Here is a 25,212-nt window from a genome sequence, read left to right on the forward strand (position 1 = left end):
GGTGCTGTAGCTGCACCTGAAACTTTTTTATGACTTTTTTCCCCCTATAACTCTCAGCCAAAACACCCAGCCTATTGTCTAATGGATATACTGCAAAGAGGAATCACATTAAAACTGATATTTGACTCCACTGCAATTACACAAAACTATTTCTAGCATCTATGTACATTTACATTTGAATATGGCCCATTTTTCGAAGAACTGGCAGGTTTGTGTGGGCAGGAAAGTTCTGGCTCCACACGGCAAGCTCACGTGGGTCTAGGCAATAGCCATATGGTCTCAATGACACTGCAAACGCAGGTGGCTGTGCTCTGCTGGGCAGTTGACTGGGGAGGAGGCCGTCGACTGCCAGAGGACAAGCATACGCTTTCCCAGAGAGAGTGTCACCCACTGGGTCACCCTGGGCCATCGATCAGGCAAGGCCCGCCACAGGGAGGGAGGGGGGGGGGGGGGGGGGGGGGGGGGGGCGACACAGGACAACATTTCCCTGGTCCTTGTTTGACAAGGCTGCTTAATTGTGAGTGGATCAATTGCACTGCAGAGAGAAGAGTGCATATTGATCTAGTCTCTAGTAACCATACCTGGCTAAATCACATCCCGCACAAATTACTCACGAGTCATAACTGTTGGTCTAGATGTGAAGCACAACACACTCTGTGGCTGTTCATGGGATAGACTGACTTGTTATGATTATTATTGGGATAGACTGATTTGTTAAGGGGGAGACAATGCATTTACATCCCAGAGCCCAGGTCAGCTCTCATTCTCAGAAGTGTAGATGGTAGACAAAAATCTACCATGGCAGCTAACAGACCACAAAACAGACTGAAGACAGTGGTCATACATTTGGCTAAACTCAACCGCTCAATGTAGATGAAGGAGTGAGCAGTGTCAGACACAGTAGTGGTTGCAGTACCAAAGCAAGCAGAAGGGGGAGCCCACACAGAGATACTCACAGCACGACAGGAGTGACAAACACTCAGTCTGATAGATGCAGGTGGTGAATTGCAGATATTACACACAGAAACATGACGAGAGGCATGGAAAAAAACATGGCTAGGGGACAAACCACAGACACAGAGCCATGCAGTGGTTGACAGGGGACGGGGGTTGGATCTTGGACGGATCCTGGCCGTGTGACTCACTTTCTGGCCCGGTTCTGGACGTTCTGCTGTTGCTGAACCTGCTGGGAGGGGGCAGGTCTCTTGCGGCTGGGCTCCATGACCGGGGCGGGTAGGCCGGGCCGCACCGCGGGGCTCCCACCGAACGGGGGTCCGGGGGGGCCCATTGGAGCACCCTGGTGGGGCATCCTCGCTCCAGACGGCATTCCAGGACGCTACGGAGAGGCGATGGAAGACACAAGGGTTAGTTACTGCACATATGAAATACACAGACATCACGGTTCGGTAAGTAGTGTACATTCATATGATTGGACTGTATCAGGTGTTTTAATGAAGGGCTGGAACAAAAGCCTGCACATACTGATGCCTTCCAGGATTTGGGTTAGGGTTCCAGGACCAGAAGTGGAACCCCTGGTTCATTTCCTAGCCCAGGTGCAATTTACTCCGGTGATTCCGTTAATAAGACATTGAATTAATGAAATCAAGTCTCATTGTATTAATTGTGTGTTGATTACTTTTTCACTCTCTCATCTCTAATTCTTGGTGATAGAAAGAACACTCAAAATATATCCTGAAGAAAGGGCCAACAGGGTTTCCTAACACACACACACCTGCTGGGACATTAGACTGAAGCCAATTGTCCAAACGGCTAACAATCTAGCAGTGTGTGTGCTGTTGTGTCTGATGCCCGGGCCCCCACTAGCAGAGAGAGGCCTGCCTGGCAACCTTGTGAATCCTGGGAACAGCTGGGTGGCCCAACACCTGTGGCCATCTGTCTGTTGGTCAGGCTGTCTATCTGTCCCATGGCAACAGCTGTTGTCCCAGGAAAAAGGCTTTGCTCGATGCCTCAGCTAACTATCTGACTAGAGACGGAATCAAAAATGGGGGGGCGTGGGGGGGGGTGTATGTAACCCAAAGAGCGACCCAATAAGAAAAGAGATCCCAAATAGCTACCCGAAGAGAGGAGAGTTCTGTGCAACAAGCATGGGAGAAAATACAAAGAAACGTGGTTCTATCTCGATTATGTTACGACATCAATGCTCCATGAGATTAGAAAATCAATCACTACATTTCCTAATACGGTATTTCCCTAAAATTGTTGACATGCCATTTGAGACTGTGGTAAAGCCAACAAAACTACAAAGGAAACACTACATCATTTTAAGATGACAATGTATGCCAATTCTAATAACTGATTTTGCTTTTCTGTGTGGTTAATATTGTATTATAATAATCATTCCACAAGGAGGAACTGTGTCACATAAGTTATTAGCCTCACTCAGAGAATGAAATAACCAATCAGGGTTGGGGAGTAACGGATTACATGTAATCTGTTACATGTCAGGGATTACAAAAACCTGTAACTGTAATCCGTTACATTACCAGCAAAAATGTTGTAATCAGATTATAGATACTAGATAATTACTTCAAGGATTACTTTTAAATTCAGAAAGGAGGTTTGCAGAACCAAAATCTTTGAACCATCTCTGTTTTCTCAATGACATTCAAATCAGCATTGAAAAAAGGTGCAAGTTTAAATTAGTTCCACCTGAGAGAGTCTGACCACAAGTCAGAGACCACTATGATAACACACCAAATGGGTTTGATGGATCGTGGGAAAAGAGCAGGAATAGGCTTTTGTAGGCTACAGTCCAAGCTATGTCTTCCAATGGTGCGACTGCTGTCGGCCAAAGATGATCCAACTTGAATAAAGGCTTGGAGGTAACGATGACAGCAGTGGTGTCGTCTACGGCGATACAGATATCACTTATTATTGATATCTACATAGCGCATTGATGTGAATCACACTGCTGCTCTCTCATTTAGTTATTTGCGCCTTACGGATTGTGGTTGTTGTGGGTGGCTGTTAACAAATCTAAATTTGTATTTTAACATTAATAATGGTTCAATTCAAGAAGTTTAAGCTTCCTATCAACAGCTGCACAGTGGGGATCGCAGCCTATGGAATAAAAGTGGGGCTTTCATTGCTCAATCTAATTCATGCTGATCATTTATTTTTTTATCTATAGGCCTAATGGACACATGCTCAAACTCGCACACTTTAGATAGACTTAAAGGGGCAATCTGTAGCCTCATGAGCTTAGTTCAACTGTCACACTCCATGAGAATCCAAAATATAAGCTTGTTTTTCTCCAATGTTTGTAAACATTGCAAACATAAACAAACACTGTATAGCCTCATAACATCAGGTTAAAACAATACTGTTGATATCATGGACGGTCAGTCCTTGCATCGATAGCACTGTCTATTAATCTGAGAGTGGTTACATTTCTCCAGGCCCATCCCTCAGTTTGTTTTTTTTACCAAAACAGGGATTTCCCCTTTAAACAGCTGCATATTATCAAGATATCAAAGTGTCACCAACAAAAAGTTCAACAATAGGCCTATAGCAAATCCTGCATATGGCCTTCATTTTTCACATGTAAAAGCACTTTTCAGTAGTGCACAAAGCATGCCATTCAATGAGAGCAGCATTTATTTTTCAACTCAAAATCAATGAGCACAAACAGTCCTCCATTACAGCAAAATCATAAACAACCGAGTTGGGCTGGCTAATAAGTCCTTAGTTTGGGGGTTATGCTCAGGTAAAACAATTTGGCTAATCTATACTTCTATATTTACAAGTCCTATTCTTGAATATTAAGGGGTATAACATTTATTGGAATGACTGGAATCCTGATAGACTTTGGTTAACGATAGAATTTAATCGTATTATTGTATGTAGTAGAAAGCTATGGGTTAGAAGAAGCCTACATAACCAACCCATTAAGTGAAATTGAACATCCATATCTGGCCAGCTATGTAAACTTGAACATACAAAAATGTATTCTTCTAATGTATTTTAAGGGGGAAGTAATCTAAAAGTAACTGAATGTAATCAGATTACGTTACTGAGTAAAAAAACAATTACGTTTCTGATTACAATTTTGGACAGGTAACTAGTAACTGTAATGGATTACATTTGAGAACGTAACCTACCCAACCCTGTAACCTATTCTTACATACACCTCCTGTCCTGACTCCTTCAATAGCCACTTCTTATTCATAACAAATAGATGAGAGAGGAGCCCTTGTCATCTGGCAAACAATCCCCTTTACACCTTCGTATCGAAGTGGTCTTGGTAGAAGAGTTTAAAAGCCTCCGAGGCTGCATCCCATATGGTGCCCTATTCCCTATATAGTGCATTACTTTTAACCAGAGCCTTAAGAGCCTTAAGAGCTATTTGGAACCACAGCCCTAGTCCTATTATCAGTCAGATAGTGAAGATTTTCATTCCAAAAAGCTATATCCACCCCCAAAAAAAATTCATCAGAAATGATTGCGTATGGGTACCTTCATGTGTAAAATATTACTATTCTCCGATTTTTTATTTGTAGATTATAAATGTGTATTAATATAGGGTTTGTTGCAAAACGCTATACAATGTTTGTATCCTGTATATTTGACTGTGATATGTTGTTGTCTCACCTAGCTATGTTAAGATGAATGCACTAACTGTAAATAGCTTTGGATAAGAGCACCTGCTACATGACTTAATGGTCAAATGTAAATATTTGACCTACATGTGACAGGTCTCATATTACTGTATTGATTCATTTTTGAAACACGTTTACAAATATTGATGTCACAAATGTACCATTTGTAGAGTTCAAACGTAGTTATTTGTTACATTTGACTAGCATTACTACATACTTCTCTGAGAGTGAGGCGGATATACGGCGTTTTGCATCAAAACATTATTTGTCTCTTTAAAATGAAACCATCAAGTGATAGATTTCAAAACAAATCCATGTCAGTCATTGAACAACCCCATGCCACAATTAGATGGTGAAGAAGAAAAAAACAACACACCAATCTTTCTCAAAGTTCTTTTAAAAGCAAAAGCTTATAATTTACAACGTTTGTGAAAATGGACATATAGCGTTTTGGATTCAATTCTTCAAGTGGTTCTGCAGAATGGTGCCCTGGTGGCTGTGAAATATGGCACCTCGCAGAGTAGGAAACGGAGTGACAATGTTACCACATTACCGACCACCACCTCCCCAGTTCTCCTGGGAACAATAACAGACAGAACACAGTAACAGGCCATATACGACTAGCGGTGTACTGCCAAACAAAATCTCCTATCACCCATGCTTTATTAAACTAGTGCTTTTGACATTTCTCAATCCCCTGTAGGCGAAATAGAGCAGGTTTTCTGTTGTGAAAACAACATCCTCCCAGTTGGTGGGAATTGGGAGAAAAGCTAATATACTGTATGCACGTCGACTATCAAAATCAAACAAAGACACGTACTGACATCTGAACAAGCGCACCCCAAACACTCTGAATCATCAACAGCACTCATGACAATATCAGTTTACTCCTACACTTATTTGGTTGAGCGACTGTGTGAAATAAGAGTTGTGGGAGACGTTGGGAGCAGACAGAGACGTTTGCGTCACTACTGTGACCTCGGGTTCCCACTGGGCACACCATGTCATTGCAACGTGGATAACTAGGTAATATTTGGTTGAGACGTTGATCAATGAGATTACAACCTATATTTACCCACTCAAAAAGACAGCCAAAAGTTAGTTTGAACTTCCGATGTGTTTTCACGATGCTTTCAAACCATCTAAAAGCACAACCAAATTCCAATGGAAAGACCACGTCCGATATTTAGTTTGTTTATACAACAGATGAATGTGTTATCACTGTGCTTCATCTAAAAGCACAACCAAATGACCTGGATGCAGTTGAAATTACATTCAAAGTAAATGATGCAAGTGATCAATGCCGTTTAGGAATCTGCACAGATCATTACAGCAATTGTGAAGATCTCCACAGACCTGCGACGACCTATGCACTCCATCTTGAACATGCACGCTTACACGGAACCTAAACCGGCTGCGCGCGTGCGCCATCATGCATACATTTATTTTGCCCCCCCACACCAAGCGCGATCACAACATGCATGATAAAATATCAAAACAAACCAATGACATTAATTTGGGGACAGGTCGAAAAGCATTAAACATGTATGGCAATTTAGCTAGTTAGCGTGCACTTGCTAGCTAACGTTAATGTGTCCTATTTAGCTAACGTGCTGTTGCTAGCTAATTTGTCCTGGGATATAAACATTGAGTTGTTATTTTACCTGCAATGCACAAGGTCCTCTACTCCGACAATTAATCCACACATAAAAACGGCCAACCAAATCGTTTCTAGTCATCTCTCCTCCTTCCAGGCTTTTTCATCTTTGAACTTATATGGTGGTCGCATCTAAACTTTCATTGTATTACCACCACAACCGGCAACACAGTTCGTCTTTCAATCACCCACGTGGGCATAACCAATGAGGAGATGGCACGTGGGTACCTGCTTCTATAAACCAATGAGGAGATGGGAGAGACAGGACTTGCAGCACGATCTGCGTCAGAAATAGGAATGACTTCTATTTTAGCCTTTGGTAAGGCAGACACTCGTTGGCACGGGCGAGCAGTGTGGGTACAATAATTGAATAATATAGATTTCTAAATGTATTTTGCGACGCTCGCGCACGCGACATGTCCGGTCTGGTCAGCATGTTATATGATAACCTACACTTATGTTTGGCTGAGTTGGAGACATGAATCCAACATATCATGTTTTTTTTTTAAACTTGTCGACCAGGCTATTTATTGTATTTCAAAAGGGAATATTGAATGTTTTTTCTTTGTCAATGCAACCAAATATTAACATCTGAAGGAGATTTATATTCCACTTAGATAGTTCCATCTGTGCCACTGGCATTAATTCAAGTTTGTCTAAAAATGTATATGTTGGATTCACATCTCCATCTCAACCAAAAATTGAAGTTAAAGAATAGGACTAAATCTAAACAAACTTTAAATGCACTTCAAATAAAGTTTGATTTGATTGAGTTCAGTATCACTAAATATCAATACATTTGAAATCAACCAGAGCTTGAAACCCTAAGCCTATTGTATTGTCTATTTTTAGTTCAAATGTTGGGTTGAATTGAAACAATAACTGTTGTTGACTTTGCAAACGCTATATAGGCCTAAATAGTATCATTGATGATATATGGCTTATAGAGAGTATGGTCACATTTCATTTTCTTTGTTAAACCTACCCTTTGGAATGACTTGGAAAGCAACAGTGAATGTATTTCGTTTTTTAAGTGGAGATCTCTCCACTATCATTCTCACAATAGCACTAATAATCAGTGACAAATATCATAGCTAAGCAGGGTTTGGTTAAAAATCTGGACGGGAGACCAAATGGTAGCTGTAGATAGATACATTCTCCAGTAGGAGGTGCTGCCCAGCCCATAGTTTTTTCTTATCCAAAGTATTTTCCACGTAGATTCCACGTCACAATACGTTGGCAAATTACGGTGAAACAATGTTGATTTAACCAGTTTCTGCATAGTGGGTCACCCCTATTTCCACCCTGGGGCTACAGATGTCCCTGTCAGAGAGTTCACTGGATGACCAAACATGCTCTTTAAACATTAACAGAACGCATCCCAAATGGCACCATATTCCCTTTAAAGTGCACTACTATTAACCAGGGCCCATAGTGCTCTGGTTAAAAGTAGTGCACTATATTAGGGCTTATGGTGCCATTTGCAACCATAATAACAGCAGGCCCACATGGCGAAACAGTTGCAAAAACGGCCATTTTATGACCAGCGTAACTTGAGGAACAAATGGCAATGGGCAAACAGGGTCTCTACAATTTTTTTTATATATTCTACGCTCAAAGTGTTCAAATAACACCAATAGCCACAGCCATGCCATAGTCTGTGACTGTGGCTTTAAATTTCATATGACCTAGTGCCCTTTAAAATGTACACGGAGGAAGAATGTCAATGGCATGTGTGTCTATCTCTCCTAGCTCAAAGTTGAGAAGAGATTGACTGCATCAATATTGGTCTTTGAACGAGGCGCTGAAGGTACCGAACTATCTGTTTGGACACTCATCGGTATCACACAAGACATGCAAACAGAGGTCTCTTCACAGTCCCCAATTCCAGAACGGAGGCTGGGAAACACTATTAAACAGAGCCATGACTAAATGGAACTCTCTGCCACCCCAGGTAATTCCAGCGAGCAATAAAACCAGATAAAAAAAATAAAAAAAACGGGGACTGTGAAGAGACACAGAAATGGTTATGCATTTGGTATTGTATGATGTATGTGATACGTGGTTGGGATACGATTGTGATATGTGGTTTTCTCACCTGGCTATCTTAAGATTAATGCACTAGCAGTGGTTTGCTCTGGATGGGAGAATCTGCTGAATTGCTCATTTGTAATGTAAATGTAGTGCTATGTATGTATATGTATGTATTTTAGTTGTTATGTTGTTTCCTGTTTGGACCGCAGGAAGAGTAGCCGCTAATTGGGGATCCTAATAAGTACTAAAACAATGGAGGCCAGCCAGTCAGTGAGCCGGAGAGAGGCTGTGGTGCAATGGAGTCCATGTCCTCTCCCAGTCACAGTCACACAGGTGCTGCTGTCACTCTGCAGCCTGGGGGCTGGAGCCAGGAAGGGAGGGAGAAGCAGATGTGTGGTCTCTCTGAGGCCTGGGCAGAGAGAGACAGAGAGAGTAGCTCTTAAGGCATGGACAGACCGGTAGAAGTGTCGAGATGCTGCCGGCCGAGAGTACTTAGCACCTCTGAACACAGTACCGGGCGCAATTTGCAAACTGAGTGCAAACCGATTGTACGTGTAGAAAACGGGCAAAAATGACATCCGGTCTCTATAACACACCGCAAGCGAATAAACGGCGAACGAATGCCCCCCCACTGTACAGACCGACAATCGGTCTGGTGAGTTTTCTCCATAACTTTTAACATATCTGTGGGGTTCTGGGTGCTGCTGGCTGGTCTCTCTCCGGTTACCTTGACAAGACGACCCTGGCACTTCTCCTTACCCACTGTTCACTTCCTATCTGGGCTGGAGTGTGTCGTGTGGCACACTGGGAGCTGGGAGCACATAGGGAGAGACTTGATTGAAGGAGTGGTAATGCTGTTATAGTGGGAAAATAATGGGTCAACCAACTGGGTTCCTCTGAAGTCTAAAGAAGGACGTGCCCAACTGGATAACTGGACGTGCCCTATTGGATAATAGGATGTGCTCTATTGAGTGGTCCTCCTCTTTAGTATTGTCCCCCCAAATTCCCTACAAATCCATGCCAACAGCACCCCATATCTGATACACTGAATTCACTCCACTGCCAGCCAGCCAGGCAGCAATCTAATCTGCCATGTGGATGGATATCTGAGACCTGTGATGGTCTCTGTAGGAGAGGTGATTGGATTTGGAGGGGCCACAGTGAAGTTAACCCACAGAACTAAAAATGTGATTCAAAGGACTGCACTGTGGATGATTCCTAGGACTAAAATCTCTGGGTGAGGAAAAGCCACTGAGGCATTTTATCTGACCCACAGCTCACCGCAATGGTGGAGAAGCTCAGTAATAGAATCTTCTAGGAGGGCAGGGCAAAGTTCACGATAGCAGTCACACACACATACACACACTCTTGGGCTTATCCATGTCTCCCACGCAGAGCGCTGAAGGGCCTGTATCCCCCCCACAGACAAAGGCCCTCTGTGACCTCCACATCTAAACATGTACAGGAGGAGGAGGAGGAGAGAGGCTCCAGTTCTCAGGGCCACCTACCAACCAGGCCTCCAAACCCATCTCCAAGAGACCTCTCCCCCCACTGACTGAAACACACACACACACGTACACATTCCTGCCGGAGGCTGGAACACCACGACCTTCACAGCTCCACATCCGTGCAACAGTGTATGTGTCTGTTTTTGAAGGAATGTGGCTGGCCTTTCAGATGTTCTATCTCTGGAGGGAGGGTAGTGTTGTCTTTACCTAACTGTGGTAAATGTTCATTGGGGTTGAGTCTCAAACGGCACCCTTTTCCCTTTATAGTGCACTACTTTTGACCAGAGCCCTATTGGACTATAGCCTATGGGGAATCGGTTGCCATTTGGGACGCATGGTGGGAGTGAAACAGAAAGTAAAGCGTCACTTCCCCACAAACTAACAAACTTGAAAGATTCCTGCCCGTACGTCAAAATATTTCCCTACTCGGCAGCCTTCACAGTGAGCCGGAGTCTCGTAACTCGCCGGCATTGCAGTGAATATGATAATCAAGACGATTCCACTCCGTCAAATCTATTGAGAGAAGAGGCAGGTATGAAGGAAAATAAGCAGGTGAAATATTTGGCCTGGAGTAGTGCGAGAGAGAGGGAGACTCATCAAGGTTAATTGGTCTGTTGAGAGGATAGTCATCTGGCTCATCCATTGCCTCTGCTCATTGTTTCCCTAAGTCTGTGCTGGGTTAAACCTTATACAGACCCTAAAAAGCCTGAACATAACCCTGGCAAGGTACTGTACACTTGCCCTATTCCCACTACAAGACATGAAGGAGAGTCTGAGAAGTAGAGTGGAGAAAGAGAACTCTACTTTTCAATTCACATGACATCCTTGCCTTACCTTTCGTTGTGGCTGGCAACGTCACATTCTTGGTCCGCAGCTCAAATGGACCGTGAATATCACAGTAGCCACTAGCCAGTAAGCACAAACTATTCAACAATGACTGACATTTGTCTTCAAAACCTTATTACACTCTTGAATAATGCAACAATTCACAAGCATGTAAACTCAGCAACAAAAAACAAAAAAGTCCCATTTTCAGGACCCTGTCTTTCAAAGATAATTCATAAAAATCTAAATAACTTCACAGATCTTCATTGTAAAGGGTTTAAACACTGTTTCCCATGCTTGTTCAATGCACCATAAACAATTAATGAACATGCACCTGTGGAGCGGTCGTTAAGACAGTAACAACTTACGGACGGTAGGCAATTAAGGTCACAGTTATGAAAACTTAGGACACTAAAGAGGCCTTTCTACTGACTCTGAAAAACACCAAAAGAAAGATGCCCAGGATCCCTGCTCATCTGCGTGAATGTGCTTTGGGCATGCTGCAAGGAGACATGAGGACTGCAGATGTGGCCAGGGCAATAAATTGCAACGTTCAAACTGTGAGATGCCTAAGACAACGTCGCCTATGGGCACAAACCCACTGTTGCTGGACCAGACAGGACTGGCAAAGGGTGCTCTTCACTGACGAGTTGCGGTTTTGTCTCACCAGGGGTGATGGTCGGATTCTCGTTTATCGTCGAAGGAATGAGCGTTACACCAAGGCCTGTACTCTGGAGCGGGATCGATTTAGAGGTGGAGGGTCCGTCATGGTCTGGGGCAGTGTGTCACAGCATCATCGGACTGAGCTAGTTGTCATTGCAGGAAATCTCAACGCTGTGCGTTACAGGGAAGACATCCTCCTTCCTCATGTGGTACCCTTCCTGCAGGCTCATCCTGACATGACCCTCCAGCATGACAATGCCACCATCCATACTGCACGTTCTGTGCGTGATTTCCTGCAAGACAGGAATGTCAGTGTTCTGCCATGGCCAGCGAAGAGCACGGATCTCAATCCCATTGAGCACGTCTGGGACCTGTTGGATCGGAGGGTGAGAGCTAGGGCCATTCCCCCTAGAAATGTCTGGGAACTTGCAGGTGCCTTGGTGGAAGAGTGGGGTAACATCTCACAGCAAGAACTGGCAAATCTGGTGCAGTCCATGAGGAGGCGATGCACTGCAGTACTTAATGCAGCTGGTGGCCACAACAGATACTGACTGATACTTTGGATTTTGACTCCCCCCTTTATTCACATTATTCCATTTCTGTTAGTCACATGCCTGTGGAACTTGTTCAGTTTACGTCTCAGTTGTTGAATCTTGTTATGTTCATACAAATATTTACACATGTTAAGTTTGCTGAAAATAAACGCAGTTGACAGTGAGAGGACGTTTCTTTTTTTGCTGATTTTATGTCCGGACCACAGGCGGCTTGGTGGCACCTTAATTGGGGAGGACGGCCTCATAGTAAGGGCTGGAACGGATTCAATGGAACGGTATCCAACACATGTGTTTGATACCATTCCATTCGCTTGGTTCCAGACATTGTTATGTGCCGTTCTCCCCTCAGCAGCCTCCTGTGGCCCAGACAATTAAAGGGTTTATTTTCTGGTCTGTAGGCTACACTTTTTTTTATTTTAGCTTCAAGACAAAAGCACAGAGTTGCTATAAGAGCCATGTCTTCACCAAGTAACGTTAGACAATCAAAAATTAACGATTAACCCTCTCATACAAATAAAAAAAGTACAGCGGGCCTACCTCACAACATTATAACAAACCAGGCTTCACTTTTATCATTTTAGGCTTCAATATCATGCAAATTGTGACTGAAAATGTGGGTATAAGTGAATTTACCATGACAAGCTGTTTTATATGGAAGCTCATACCCGCCACCACCAACAACAAAAAAAGAAATTGCCTCATGATATGTCAACGTGTACAATTAGTCTGTGCTTCAGTCTGATCAACTGTAGCCTACTGATAACAACTACAGCTGCAGGTAGCCTAGAGAAGTCTATGCGTTCTGATCCCATCTGGGCCAGGGGAAAAGTAACGTCATGTTTTTCTGTAGCCTAAGCTATGTATTTATAGCCTAAAATAGCCCTATTTACTTGTGTTCTGAGAAAATGCGATCAAATTTGGTTGATATTCACACTTCGGGTGGCTAGGCTACCTAGGCCTTTTTAATCCAAAATGACTGACTGGAATGAATCAATTATCAACACAATAGTGATGACATACTGTATGAGTATCTTTTTAATTGCAGATACCAAGGCCTACATGATGAAACCCTGCATACAGCGAGCTCAGCCCTGTTCGTTTTTGTTCAATCGCAGGTGTTGTCTCTTTGTCGTGTAAAGGGTTTTAATGTTTTCATCCTCCATAGGGCCAGGAGTTTTTCCAGGAGTTTTTTTTTTTTTAAACCATATGACCTGATTACAAAAAGTATCTGGTGCCATCATAGCCCTTATACAGCTGCCTTATTACTATGTCATACACTACAATTAGGGTCCGGAGTTGGTTAGATTAGCCTATTACCAGATCAGGAAAAACTCTGGGGCCCAGGAAACCTATTGGATAACCTCAGGTCTTTTTTAAAACCTCCCGCTTTGGGCTGGATGTGTCAATGTGTAGTTCATGCATGCATGATCTATGAGCAGAATTACTGTTTTACCTCAATTATCCACGAAATCCCTAATTTGAAATGGCGTGGTACGGGTTCAAGAAAACAGTCGCTTTCAAACTAGGGATTTCGTGGCTAATTGAGGTAAGGCAGTAATTCCGCTCATCGATTATACGTGTATGAACTACACATTGACACATCCAGCCCAAAGCGGGAGGTTTAAAAAAATACTTTTAGTCACCAAAGTACCGGAGCATGCCTTTAAATGTCCAATACAATTTATTTAATTTCGATTTAGTCATAGGCCTTATAACTTGTAATAGATGGATTTGCGAAGACATAGATGCCCACTTCTGGGACTCGATAAGGAACATTCTCTATGACAGCCTGATGTCTTTGGGTTTTAACTATGTCAGTCTAAACAAAACACACACACACACACACATTCATAACAACTCCACAATCACAGCATTCTGCTTATCATCATTTTGTTACCAAAACAAGTCACAGTGGTATTCCCAGGTCAGTTAATACTCCATATGTTAGGACAGCAGTGACTAACCTTATGCCTTTCCCCCAACCATGTGAAATTCGCTCATTAATTATGTATTTTAAGTAAGATTAAATAAGCTCAACTTCCTGCATTTCAAGCATTTGTTATCCCCACTGAAGCAAGCTCCAAAAACATTCATTCAAACCGAAGCCACATGACCATATATGTTCAAATGATCATAGCAGCGTGCTCATCTTACGACTGCTCTGAGACTGTTTTGAATGAGCTGGTCGCTTCCCCCACTCACTGGTTGCCTTTGACTCCAAGCATGCTCAGTGTGCTCTGGTAATCGGGGGGGTGCTACTAGACCCTCGCTCTCTTCTTTCCTTCTCCCTCTTTTTGTATTACAAATGCCTGTGACACTCTGCTCCCTCTCTCTCCTTCCCTCCAGTCTTCAAAAGGAAACGAGTGTGGGATTCAGGGGGACTGGAAATAACCTTCACATTGGACGGCTTTCCCAGCTATCTCGCTCTCACACACAGACCGCATCTGCGCTGTGCCGACGCTCTCGCTCTCCCCCTCATACACACAAACATGCTTGAGTAGTCACACATAACACACGCCGGGGTCTGGTTCTCTCGCTCTCAATGAGAGACAGCGCTACTAGGCTACTCACCACTCCATGGACCAGGAACTCAAACAGTTTGCTCTTGGTGGCTTTGCGCGCTCCCCCTGCCGTCTCCTCCGTAGCCATTTGCTCCGTCCCCTCGCTTCCCCCTGCTCCTACTACGTCTCCCTCGCTTTCTTTTGTCTTTCCCTCTCCCTCTGCCTCTCTTCCCCCTCACCCGGGCGTTCAAATCCCCTCCCTTGCTCCACTTTCCTCCTCTTTGTGCTCTTTTCCAGCTCTCTCCCTCGCCTTCGTTCTCTCTTAACCCTCTCAACCTCTGTGTTTTTGCAGTGCAGCCCTGCCGAGGCTCTCACTGTCTCGCAGCACACTTTTTAGTTGAGCTGCCTTTCAGGAGCAGGAGCCCGGCGAAGAGGGGGAGTGGGGGCCCGGCAGGGGGGTTTGAGCCGGCCCACCCCGCCGGCCCCCCCACCACAGCTGTTGCATTCCATTGGTAGATAAGGGCATGCTGTGTGCCTGGCTGTTTGAGAACAGGGACTGGGGAGGTTATCTTCAGTTAGCCATTCCCACTCCCTAGCAACGAGCCCAGAGGCCACGGTCAACCCCTCAGCACAATTGATTCTCAAAAAAGGACAAGTGGCTCTTAAAATGGGACACACTGCATATTACAAACCTAGGGCACACAGTGTCAAACCTAAATCACTACAACCTATGTGTCCGACTGTTGCCTCTCAAGTAACAGGATCACAAATGTAGCGGAAAAGCCATCTGTCATCTATACACAATATCGTGATATAGATAGACTATCATGGTAACACGGCCTAAAGCACAATCATTGGTCAGCGAGGAAAAGATTCAGACTCTGTATCCAAAAACAAAGAACAGTTCCTGGTTGGACACAGCTGTGTGCACCACCATGTCTAATGAGCCTGCTAATATCCGTTCTGCCTCCAAAGCCCACTTCACAATGGGCAAGGGCCTCCTTCAGAACACCTTCACTTCCTGTCTTTCAATGTCTGTGTCCCAAAATGGCACCCTATTCTCTATAGTGCACTCAAAAGGTGGTGGACTACGTAGGGACAAATCCCATATCTGGCTTTAGCCTGGATTTGTCTGAGGGGCATTCAGAAAGGTCCAGGGGTTCTCTCCTCTCTTCCCTTTGTTAGATATAGGATGAAGTGGGCCCTAGACAGTGATCCTAGGTCAGTTTTTGCATTTCTCCACTAATTGTTAAGGTTACGATTGGGGGAGGGGAAGCTGATCCTAGCTCTGTACCTAGGGGAAACTTCACCCCGGAGCCTTTGTTAGTCTGTCTCATGGTCGGGTTACTAAAAAGTGGAGAGCCCTGTCTGGGTTGCAGACATAGCCGCAGGTCATATTTCTGACTCACAGACTTCTCCCCCCCCCTTCTTTCTCCACCCTCCTTCCCTCCATCCAAGGGGTTGAATTATTAATGAGTTGATTTGAATGACAAAGGGGCGTTGAAGTGGGGCAGGATCAAAGGGCATCCGGCTTATGACACATGCCAGTTGTTACCATTATCACCAGCAGCTCTGTGATCTGTGGCCAAGGTGAGAAATGGTAGTGGCGGTGGTGGATTAGAGATGGGAGGAGGGAACAATATCAACCACTTCAATGACTAAAATGTTTAAAACCCAGACGCCCCAGAGTGAAGGACTCAAACAGTTCCAACAAATCCCTGATTCAAACGGATCACAAACCTGACAGCAGAAGAAAAAAAAAATGGACAAATATTTTACCCCAATGCTCTCTGTCGTCAGTCTCCTCCAAAATGGATTTGATGCAAGGGTTTTCTACTGAAATGGCAGAGGAGATGGGAGGGGATGGGACAGCACTGGGGGAGGGGAGTACTGTCTGTATTAAGGGGCATCTAGTTCCCACTTCACCCCATACTCGGAGCTTGGACTTCAGCGCTCTGGCAAGTGAGGGAGCCATTCTTCAACAAGTGACAGCAGTGCGGTTCAGTTATTGTAGTAAAGGGCCAGCTGGTAAGTGGGCCTGTAAACACCTAGGTCAGAGGTCTCAACCTGTGACCTTCCTAGAGTGGCTCTGATCCCTATTGGAGGGAGCAGTGGCACCCAGTACCATTCATCATTTAACTAGCAGGAGGAAACTGAGAAAGATGTCTGCATGGTCATTATGTCAGAAACAGTCAGCAACAGACAACCATGTTCCAAATAAAAACATACAGAATCCTAGGATAGGTCAGCTAATGATGCCAAATTATAATTCCACAGTTATTGACTGGTGTTTGAGTCTAATTGCAATCCATCTATTGAGCAGCGTGCTCTGTCCTCCTCATCCCTGTTTTAATTGTGCCCTTTGGGCTTTCCCTTATTGGTGGCGACACCTACTGTTGAGATGAGTGAAATGCCTCCCAACGTTGTGCTCTACAGTAGCTGTGCTGCAAAGCCCCATAGATCTTGGGGTTTAATGGTTGACTCCATCCATCAGCCCCATATTAAGATGCAGTGAATGATTACATTAGTTAAACTGTGCATCTCTTTTATGCATAGAATAAGTTAAAAATCATCTAAAATGTTATATTATATAACATACATCTGCTCTGTTGTACAGTCAAGAAGCACCAAACGAATCACCTTAAAACAAGCAGAGTCAGAGATAAAACGTTGTCCTTGTTTCTCCAGCAAATGGCACGTGGGCGTCAAAAGATAACAAAGGGATCCAACCGTTCAGGAAAGGGCACGGATGGCTTGTGCGCAGAAGTACCCCTTGCTGGACCCCCGCAGTCTCCCTCACCAATAGGCCAACCAGTATCACCAAACGGCCATGACCCATTCTGTAGCACAGGGGAGAAGGGGGCTAACAAGGGGTAATCGCTTGCTGGGAGCAGTAGTAGTACTACAATGGCCAGTAGAGGGGGCACATACTGCTGCTATATGAGCAGACTCCCCTGTCTAGGAGGGGACTATAATGAGTCTGCTTGAATGAAAAGGACCCCTCCCTCATGCAGTGTGCTATAGGAATATGTGGAAATATACTACACCCAGTTATGAATAATTTATTTCCACACTCTCCTTTTTGCCATTGAAAGGGGATATACATTATTTTATTTTTTTACTTTTAAATTAATTTAAATTGAATCACAGATCGCCTCTTTATTCATTCATTCCTACAGTGCCTGAATGGGCAGACATACACTATTCTCGTGTGGCCACTAGGGAGAGACACTGAGCACACAGCAGTGTATGTTGAGCATACTGCAGTACAGTTTCATCAAAGCATCGTCATTAGTTCTACTGCTAAATTTCCACTCGAGGTTAATTGAAGTCAGTGGTCATCAATGACATTGTAAAAATCCCAATCTAAACATAGAACATATGCAACAGGCTATATTTGATGGCTAATTCAATACATTCAATAAAACCGTGGATAAATGATAAAATTGTAATGGCTAGAATGACATTGTTTTAATTCTATCATAACCGATTCACAACTACAAAAGTAATCATGCCTTCCAGTATGTAACCATAAACTAACGCGATTCCCGAGATGCCAATAACAAATCGCTGGATACCGACTTTTTATTTTATTTGACATCGCTGCTAAAAGTGGTGGTGCAGCAGTGTAACAAAAGACTTAGCAAAGAAAAGGGAAAATCCATACACAGTCTGGCCACAGCCAGTCTCTCAATACACCCGCTTTGTCTACATTCTCCAAGTATTCATTAGAGAGACGCAGGAATGAGAAGAGAGAGAGAAAGGAGAATGAGCGAACGAATGAAAGAGAGAAAGGACTCAGAGAGAGAGAGAGAGGGGGGGGGGGGGGGACATAATAGGTATTCCAGAAAATGCTGACGCGGTTTCGTTTTACAGTACACTAATGGTGCCCCCTTCACATGTAGACAAATTAGCCACCAAATATAGCCTGTTGCATATGTTCTATGTTTAGATTGGGATTTTTACAATGTCATTGATGACCACTGACTTCAATTAACCTCGTGTGTGTATATATATATATATACATATACATATACATACACACACACACACACACACACACACAACATTAGAGCACACACTACACACAAACTCCTCCACATTATTGTCACAGTTAGGTTGTGAGGGGGAATGCAATAAAGACGGGATTCCCTCCTGTCGGGCCCATTCTCTTTCTTTCTTCAGTGTGAGAGTTGCAAACAAACCCCTGCTAAAGCTGGTTGAGGGGCTGAGCTCCAGGACAGCAGCTCTCTATAGGATTTTGGGCCCCGCAATCAAAGGATGGACTACAAAAGCACAAGGAGCTGCACCTTTACTAAGGACTCAGGATTAAGGATTAAGGAGGGAAAAAATTCTGGGAAAGATTTCTCTAAGGAACACATTTGAAATAGTCAGAGTGGTAGAGACAGGAATTCAAGCGACACAGAAAACATAGTAACAGGATATTACATATATTGAACAAAAATATAAATGCAACAATTTCAATGATTTTACTAAATTACAGTTAATGTAAGGAAATCAGTCAATTGAAATAAATCCATTAGGCCTTAATTTATGGATTTCACATGACAGGGCAGGGTCACAGTCATGTGGGGAGCCAGGCCCAGCCAATCAGAATTTGTTTTTCTCCACAAAAGGGATTTATTACAGACAAACACTTATCAATGCATTTCTTGTGCGTATTTCAGTTCATGAAACATGGGACCAACACATGTTGCGTTTATATTTTCTTCAGTATATTAGCATGAAGTAGTCATAGGTTAGCAATAGGATAGTAATAGAATACAGTAGATATTATCGAAATCCATTAGGAGAAAAACTTGATGCCATAAATGCAGATTATGCATAATTCGATGCAGAATAAGCATAAGACAAATACTCTTAACAGGTGGATGACTGCATGCATTGATACCAGTATAAAAGTCCAGCTAATCATCATTCCAGGAGTGGTTTCAGCACCTGACCTGGGCTATTACAGATTCGGGAATAGTTTAGAATAAGACCTTGGGTTGCAGCAGGAGTTGTTTTGGACAAAGCATCTTTATCCAGGGAGCATTTACGGTTGAGCTGCTTGGCAGAAGCCCCCCTCACCGCTCCCCTCGCAATGAAAGGGAGCATTGTGAGAGTGGATGGAGACTCCGTCCACAGCCTCACAATGAGCGGAGTTTCCCTGCACTGCAGCCTTAGGCGGGCGACAACAACCGACACACTGCAGGAAGGCTTCTGGACATTACCCGAGGGCATTTCCTGTTTGCTGTCACCATAGCAACCACTTGTCCTACCTTTCCTTTACAGGTAGCAACTCAACCTGCAGCCAATGAGAAACTGGGACATGGTGGAAATATTGCAGTCGATTTACTTTAACTGTTACAGTAGATGCTAGTTTAGTGCCAATGTAGACTAGTACAAGCCTTAACATACCAAAACTTGAGTTGGGTGTTGACGAAAAACACATACGGTATCTGGCGGGTATTAAGGCCAAATAAAATGGGCAGTTTTCTGACAAGCTTTGTGTCAACAGTAAGTCCCATAGCGGAGAGACGCAGTAGCTATAGCAGGAAACATAGCTAGCTACTGTGGTTACTAAGGCTATAGTTCAGAAATCCAGTAACCGGGCCTCCCACCCCTCCCCTACAGGACCTCAGAGCCGCCCTGTGCTGTGCTGCTGGGACACCCAATACACTACACTAATCCACAGTGAAACGCAGAATCACAGACAGTCAGCCATCATGAATGTACATGAACCAGCCAGGCGTCTCATCTAAGAAAAATAGCATTGGGACAGAATATGCACTGGCAACCCTCTCCTCTTGGTACAGAAAGCCTCTCCCCGCCCCTCTACTTTAACCTAGTTTGCATACAGCTAATCTAGCCTAGATCCTTCAGCACCACTCTGCCCAGGCAGGATGGAAGAGAGGGCAAACAGAATGAGGCCAGGGCTTGTGTCCCATATAGAACCCTATTCCCATAGGGTGTGGTCAAACGTAGTGCACTATGTAGGGAATAGTGTGCTATTTGGACGCAGATCCATGTGCATAAGGACGACTTTCATCAGACTGTTCCCAGTCCAAGATAGGGAGTCTCAAGAGAAACAACAGCAGTGGAAGTTATACCAAAGCAACTGATTGATTCTAGGATTAAAGTATCTGGGATAATTCCCCATGCCAAAATGGGACATTGGGGGGGAAGTGGGTGAAGTGAACTGGAAACAAAGGGGCAGACAGGACTGGCAGTGGTTCTCCAATCTAGAACGAATGCTGCACGCGCTTGAGACCTAATGATGCTCATTAAATGTTGTATACTGAACAAAAAATAAATGCAACATGTAAAGTGTTGGTCCCATGTTTCATGAGCTGAAATAAATATCCCAGATTTTTTCCATAGGCACAATAAACTTATTTCTTTCAAACTGTGTGCACAAATGTGTTTAAGTCCCTGTTAGTGAACATTTATCCTTAGCCAAGATAACACATTGCCACAGATGTCTCAAGTTTTGAGGGAGCGTGCAATTGGCATGCTGACTGCAGGAATGTCCACCAGAGCTGTTGCCAGAGAATTGAATGTTAATTTCTCTACCATAAGCAGACTCGACTCCAACGTCGTTTGAGAGAATTTGACAGTATGTCCAACCGGCCTCACAACCGCAAACTACGTGTAACCACGCCAGCCCAGGACTTCCACATCCGGCTTCACCTGTGGGGTCATCTGAGACCAGCCACCCGGACAGCTGATGAAACTGAGGAGTATTTCTATCTGTAATAAAGCCCTTTTGTGGGGAAAAACTCAGTCTAATTGGCTGCGCCCCTGCCCAGTCAAGTGAAATCTATAGATTAGGGCCTAATTCATTTATTTCAATTGACTGATTTCCTCATGAACTGTAACTCCGTAAAATCATTGAAATTGTTGCATGTTGCGTTTATATTTTTGTTCAGTATAAAACCTAGTGTGTTGTTCAACATGCACTGTCGGAGTCTGACAGTATGGAAAATGACATCAAAAAAAGTAATGGACTGAAACTGCTTCCGTCTGCGCAGGTAGGCCATAGAAAAGTGACGACACCCACCAAACCAAATGACAAAAATCACCCCTGCCGCCAACATCAATCCATACAGCTGCTGCTGGCCATATTTGGATGGATTTCATTTGCAACTTGGCTGCACTGCGTGCTGTCTGGGTGCACACTCTTTATGGATGCATGGCTCTTGGGGCCATGGTGCTGGTGCAGTATCGAGTGTTTGCATTTAAATGGGTCGGCCTTGGTGAACCCAGACAGGCCGTCTCAGACACACAGTCACCCGAGCCTTTCCTGCGTCACACCACTGCTCCATGTGCCTTCAATACACAGCACGGCCTGCTAGCATTTAAAAGACAGAAGTACGTTCAAACATCCAGTTGAACATCTCCAAATAAACACTTATGGTAGGATAGTAGTGATTAAGAACACATATATGTAATATTCTGGCAAAGCTGGGTCTTTGCCATCTGTAATTAGGTTAGATAAACATAGTAATTTTGAACTAAAAGTCCAAATTGCATCTCTTTTTTTGTGTGACTGGTGTTGCTGGTGTATAGCCAGTCTACTGAAACTAGACTACAACTAAATACATACATTTAGCTGTATGTCCAACCCTGTCTTCTTTGCCCACAGTTCTGTACCACAGACACAGCCTTCCAAGCCACAGTCTCCTCAGCCACGTCTCCATGCTGGAAGTGATGTAGCCAACTCTATTGTTTGTTGTCAAGACACATAGAGCATAGGAGCAAGCTACAGTCTCCCTACTGTATTGTACGACTCGCGCACTATGCTAGCATGTCATTTCTGTACTTTCAAACTTTCAGCATATTTAGCGCTTCCTATCGAGCCCAAGTCTACCAAGCCAATACTGTAGTTCATTTCCTGGGTAACAAAATCTTGGCCCTTCTTTCATACGGCCAGGGCATTCCTTGCCAGCCAAATAAGGAAGTACTCATTGTCCAGATCTCCCTGCAAGTAATCCTAAACACAAAAGCCAAGGACCATTCAATAGGGTTAACTAATATTTGGGAAGAGCAGTACAAATTTGTCAAAGTTTTAACTGAGGGCATAGTTTCAAAGACTTCAAAGACATTGCAGAATTTGAAATGCCTTGAACACAACGACAGAAAGTGGGTCATGATATGACCAATACCGTGCTTATATTCAGGTACAGTATAAGCCACGCTTTCAAGAAGTACTGCTGTGAAGCCAAATCATGCCTCATGAGCAAAAAGAAAACTATGGGCCCTCGAACAAAACGTTCATCCTACATCTCTCCCTTGTTGGGGTGATGGGTCATCTATCTACTGGTATGCTAGATTCAAGAGAACAAAGAGGGATGGAGAGAAAGGGAAGAAAGGAGGGTGGGGGGAAGAAAGGAGAGAGGTAGATGTAGAGGGGTTCTATTACTGTTCAGCCATCCTTTAAGTGTCCCTTGTGAAAAAAGAGCAGATATTTTAAATGGTACTTTTTCTTTCCCTGCAGACTTGAATGCAGCAGGGTAGACCATCTGACTCCCTCTCAGGGCTTGAGGTAGAGGCTGACCCTAACTACAGATCTAGGACCAGTTTACCTTACTCACAACCCTGACCTTAACCATTCGGTAGATGTGACCTTCAGGGCTAAGGGTCATGCCTCACCTCTCTAAAATGATATGTGCCACACCTCTTATGTACATAGACAACAACACTGAAACCAAGCTGACGCTATCTTTACGAAGTTAGTGCTTTGTCTTGAGGTAAGGTTTTCTCCCTAACACTTGTAAGCTACATAAGCAGTTGCAACCCGTTTTCCAATGAAAATGTTTCGGCAGAGCCACAGTAACGCCCCACATTGCAAGGTGAAATGCTAACACTGCACGTGGGACAGTGCAGAAGCCACACATTCCAACAGGGTTATAGCATGGAAATCCATTGTTTTTCTTTGTCTGGATGGAATCTAAGCACAAGGGAGAATGAAATGCCGTGCATATACAGTACCAGTCAAAAGTTTGGAAACACCTATTAATTTAAGGGTATTACTATATTTGTACTATTTTCTTCATTGTAGAATAATAGTGAAGACATCAAAACTATGAAATAACACATATGGAATCACGTAGTAAGCAAAAAAGTTTTAAACAAATCAAAATATATTTTATATTTGAGATACTTCAAAGTAGCCACCCTTTGCCTTGATGACAGCTTTGCAACCTTTTGGCATTCTCTCAACCAGCTTCACCTGGAATGCTTTTCCAACAATCTTGAAGGAGTTCCCACATATGCTGAGCACTTGTTGGCTGCTTTCCCTTCTTTTCTGCAGTCCAACTCATCTCAATTGGGTTGAGGTCGGGTGATTGTGGAGGACAGGTCATCTGATGCGGCACTCCATCACTCTCCTTCTTGGTCAAATAGCCCTTACACAGCCTGGAGGTGGGTTGGGTCATTGTCCTGTTGAAAAACAAATTATAGTCCCACCCAGCGCAATCCAGACAGGATGGCTTATCGCTGCAGAATCCTGTGGTAAAGTGTGCCTTGAATTCTAAATAAATCACAGACAGTGTCACCAGCAAAGCATCCGGCACCATCACACCTCCTCCTCCATGCTTCACGGTGGGACCACACATGCAGAGATCATCCGTTCATCTACTCTGCGTCTCCCAAAGACAAGGTGGTTGAAACCAAAAATCTCAAATCAGACCAAAGGACAGATTTCCACCGATCTAATGTCTATTGCTCGTGTTTCTTGGCCCAAGCAAGTCTCTTCTTATTATTGGTGTCCTTTAGTAGTGGTTTATTTGCTGAAATTCGACCATGAAGGCCTGATTCACACAGTCTCCTCTGAGCAGTTGATGTTGAGATGTGTCTGTTACATGAAATCTGTGAAGCATTTCTTTTGGCTGCAATTTCTGAGGCTGGTAACTCTAATGGACTTATCCTCTGTAGCAGAGGTAACTCTGGGTCTTCCATTCCTGTGGCGGTCCTCATAAGAGCCAGTTTCATTATATTGCTTGATGGTTTTTGTAGCTGCACCTGAAGACACTTAAGGTTCTTGAAATGTTCCACATTGACTGACCTTCATGTCTTAAAGTAATGATGGACTGTCGTTTCTCTTTGCTTATTTGAGCTGTTCTTCCCATAATAAGGACGTAGTCTTTTACCAAATAGGGCTATCAAATCAAATCAAATTTTATTTGTCACATGCGCCGAATACAACAGGTGTAGACCTTACCGTGAAATGCTTACTTACAAGCCCTTAACCAACAATGCAATTCAAGAAATGGAGTTAATAAACTATTTACTAAATAAACTAAGGTAAAAAAAAATCTAATCAAAAAGTAACACAATAAATGTACATAACAATAGGAGGCTATATACAGGGGTACCGGTACTGAGTCAATGTGCGGGGGTACAGGTTAGTCGAAGTCATTTGTAAAGTGACTATGCATAGATAAACAGCGAGTAGCAGCAGTGTAAAAACAAGGGAGGGGGGGGGGGGTCAATGTAAATAGTCCGGGTGGATTAATGATTCAGCAATCTTCTGTATACCAACCCTACATTGTCACAACGCATCTGATTTGGCTCAAACACATTAAGAAGGAAATAAATTCCACAAATTTACTTTTAACAATGCACACCTGTTAATTGAAATGCATTCCAGATGACTACCTCATGAAGCTGGTTGAGAGAATGCCAAGAGCGTGCAAAGCTGTCACCAAGGCAAAGGGTGGCTACTTTGAAGAATCTCAAATATAAAATCTGTTTTGATTTGTTTAACACTTTTTTAGTCCCTACATGATTCCATGTGTTATTTAAGTGTTGATATCTTCACTATTATTCTACAATGTAGAAAATAGC

The 25,212-nt window shown here is 43.6% G+C and overlaps 1 protein-coding gene across 6 annotated transcripts in view; it reads right to left on the reverse strand.

Annotated features, from left to right (window-relative positions):
• Positions 1–25,212, reverse strand: part of LOC139367157 (SWI/SNF-related matrix-associated actin-dependent regulator of chromatin subfamily D member 3) — a 50,381-nt gene that overhangs the window by 17,425 nt on the left and 7,744 nt on the right. For 2 of the 6 annotated variants that reach the window (XM_071105274.1, XM_071105270.1), the window contains exons 1-2: positions 14,432–14,587; positions 1,146–1,336 (exon numbers count right to left, since the gene is read on the reverse strand). In XM_071105274.1, the coding sequence (XP_070961375.1) occupies positions 1,146–1,336; positions 14,432–14,509 (269 nt within the window). In that variant the 5' untranslated portion in view covers positions 14,510–14,587. Of the gene's footprint in view, positions 1–1,145; positions 1,337–14,431; positions 14,796–25,212 lie in introns of those variants that run through there. The other 4 variants (XM_071105276.1, XM_071105273.1, XM_071105272.1 and 1 more) reach the window with 3 other exon arrangements.

Source organism: Oncorhynchus clarkii, chromosome 15, assembly GCF_045791955.1.
Source record: "Oncorhynchus clarkii lewisi isolate Uvic-CL-2024 chromosome 15, UVic_Ocla_1.0, whole genome shotgun sequence".
NCBI classification, from domain to species: domain Eukaryota; kingdom Metazoa; phylum Chordata; class Actinopteri; order Salmoniformes; family Salmonidae; genus Oncorhynchus; species Oncorhynchus clarkii.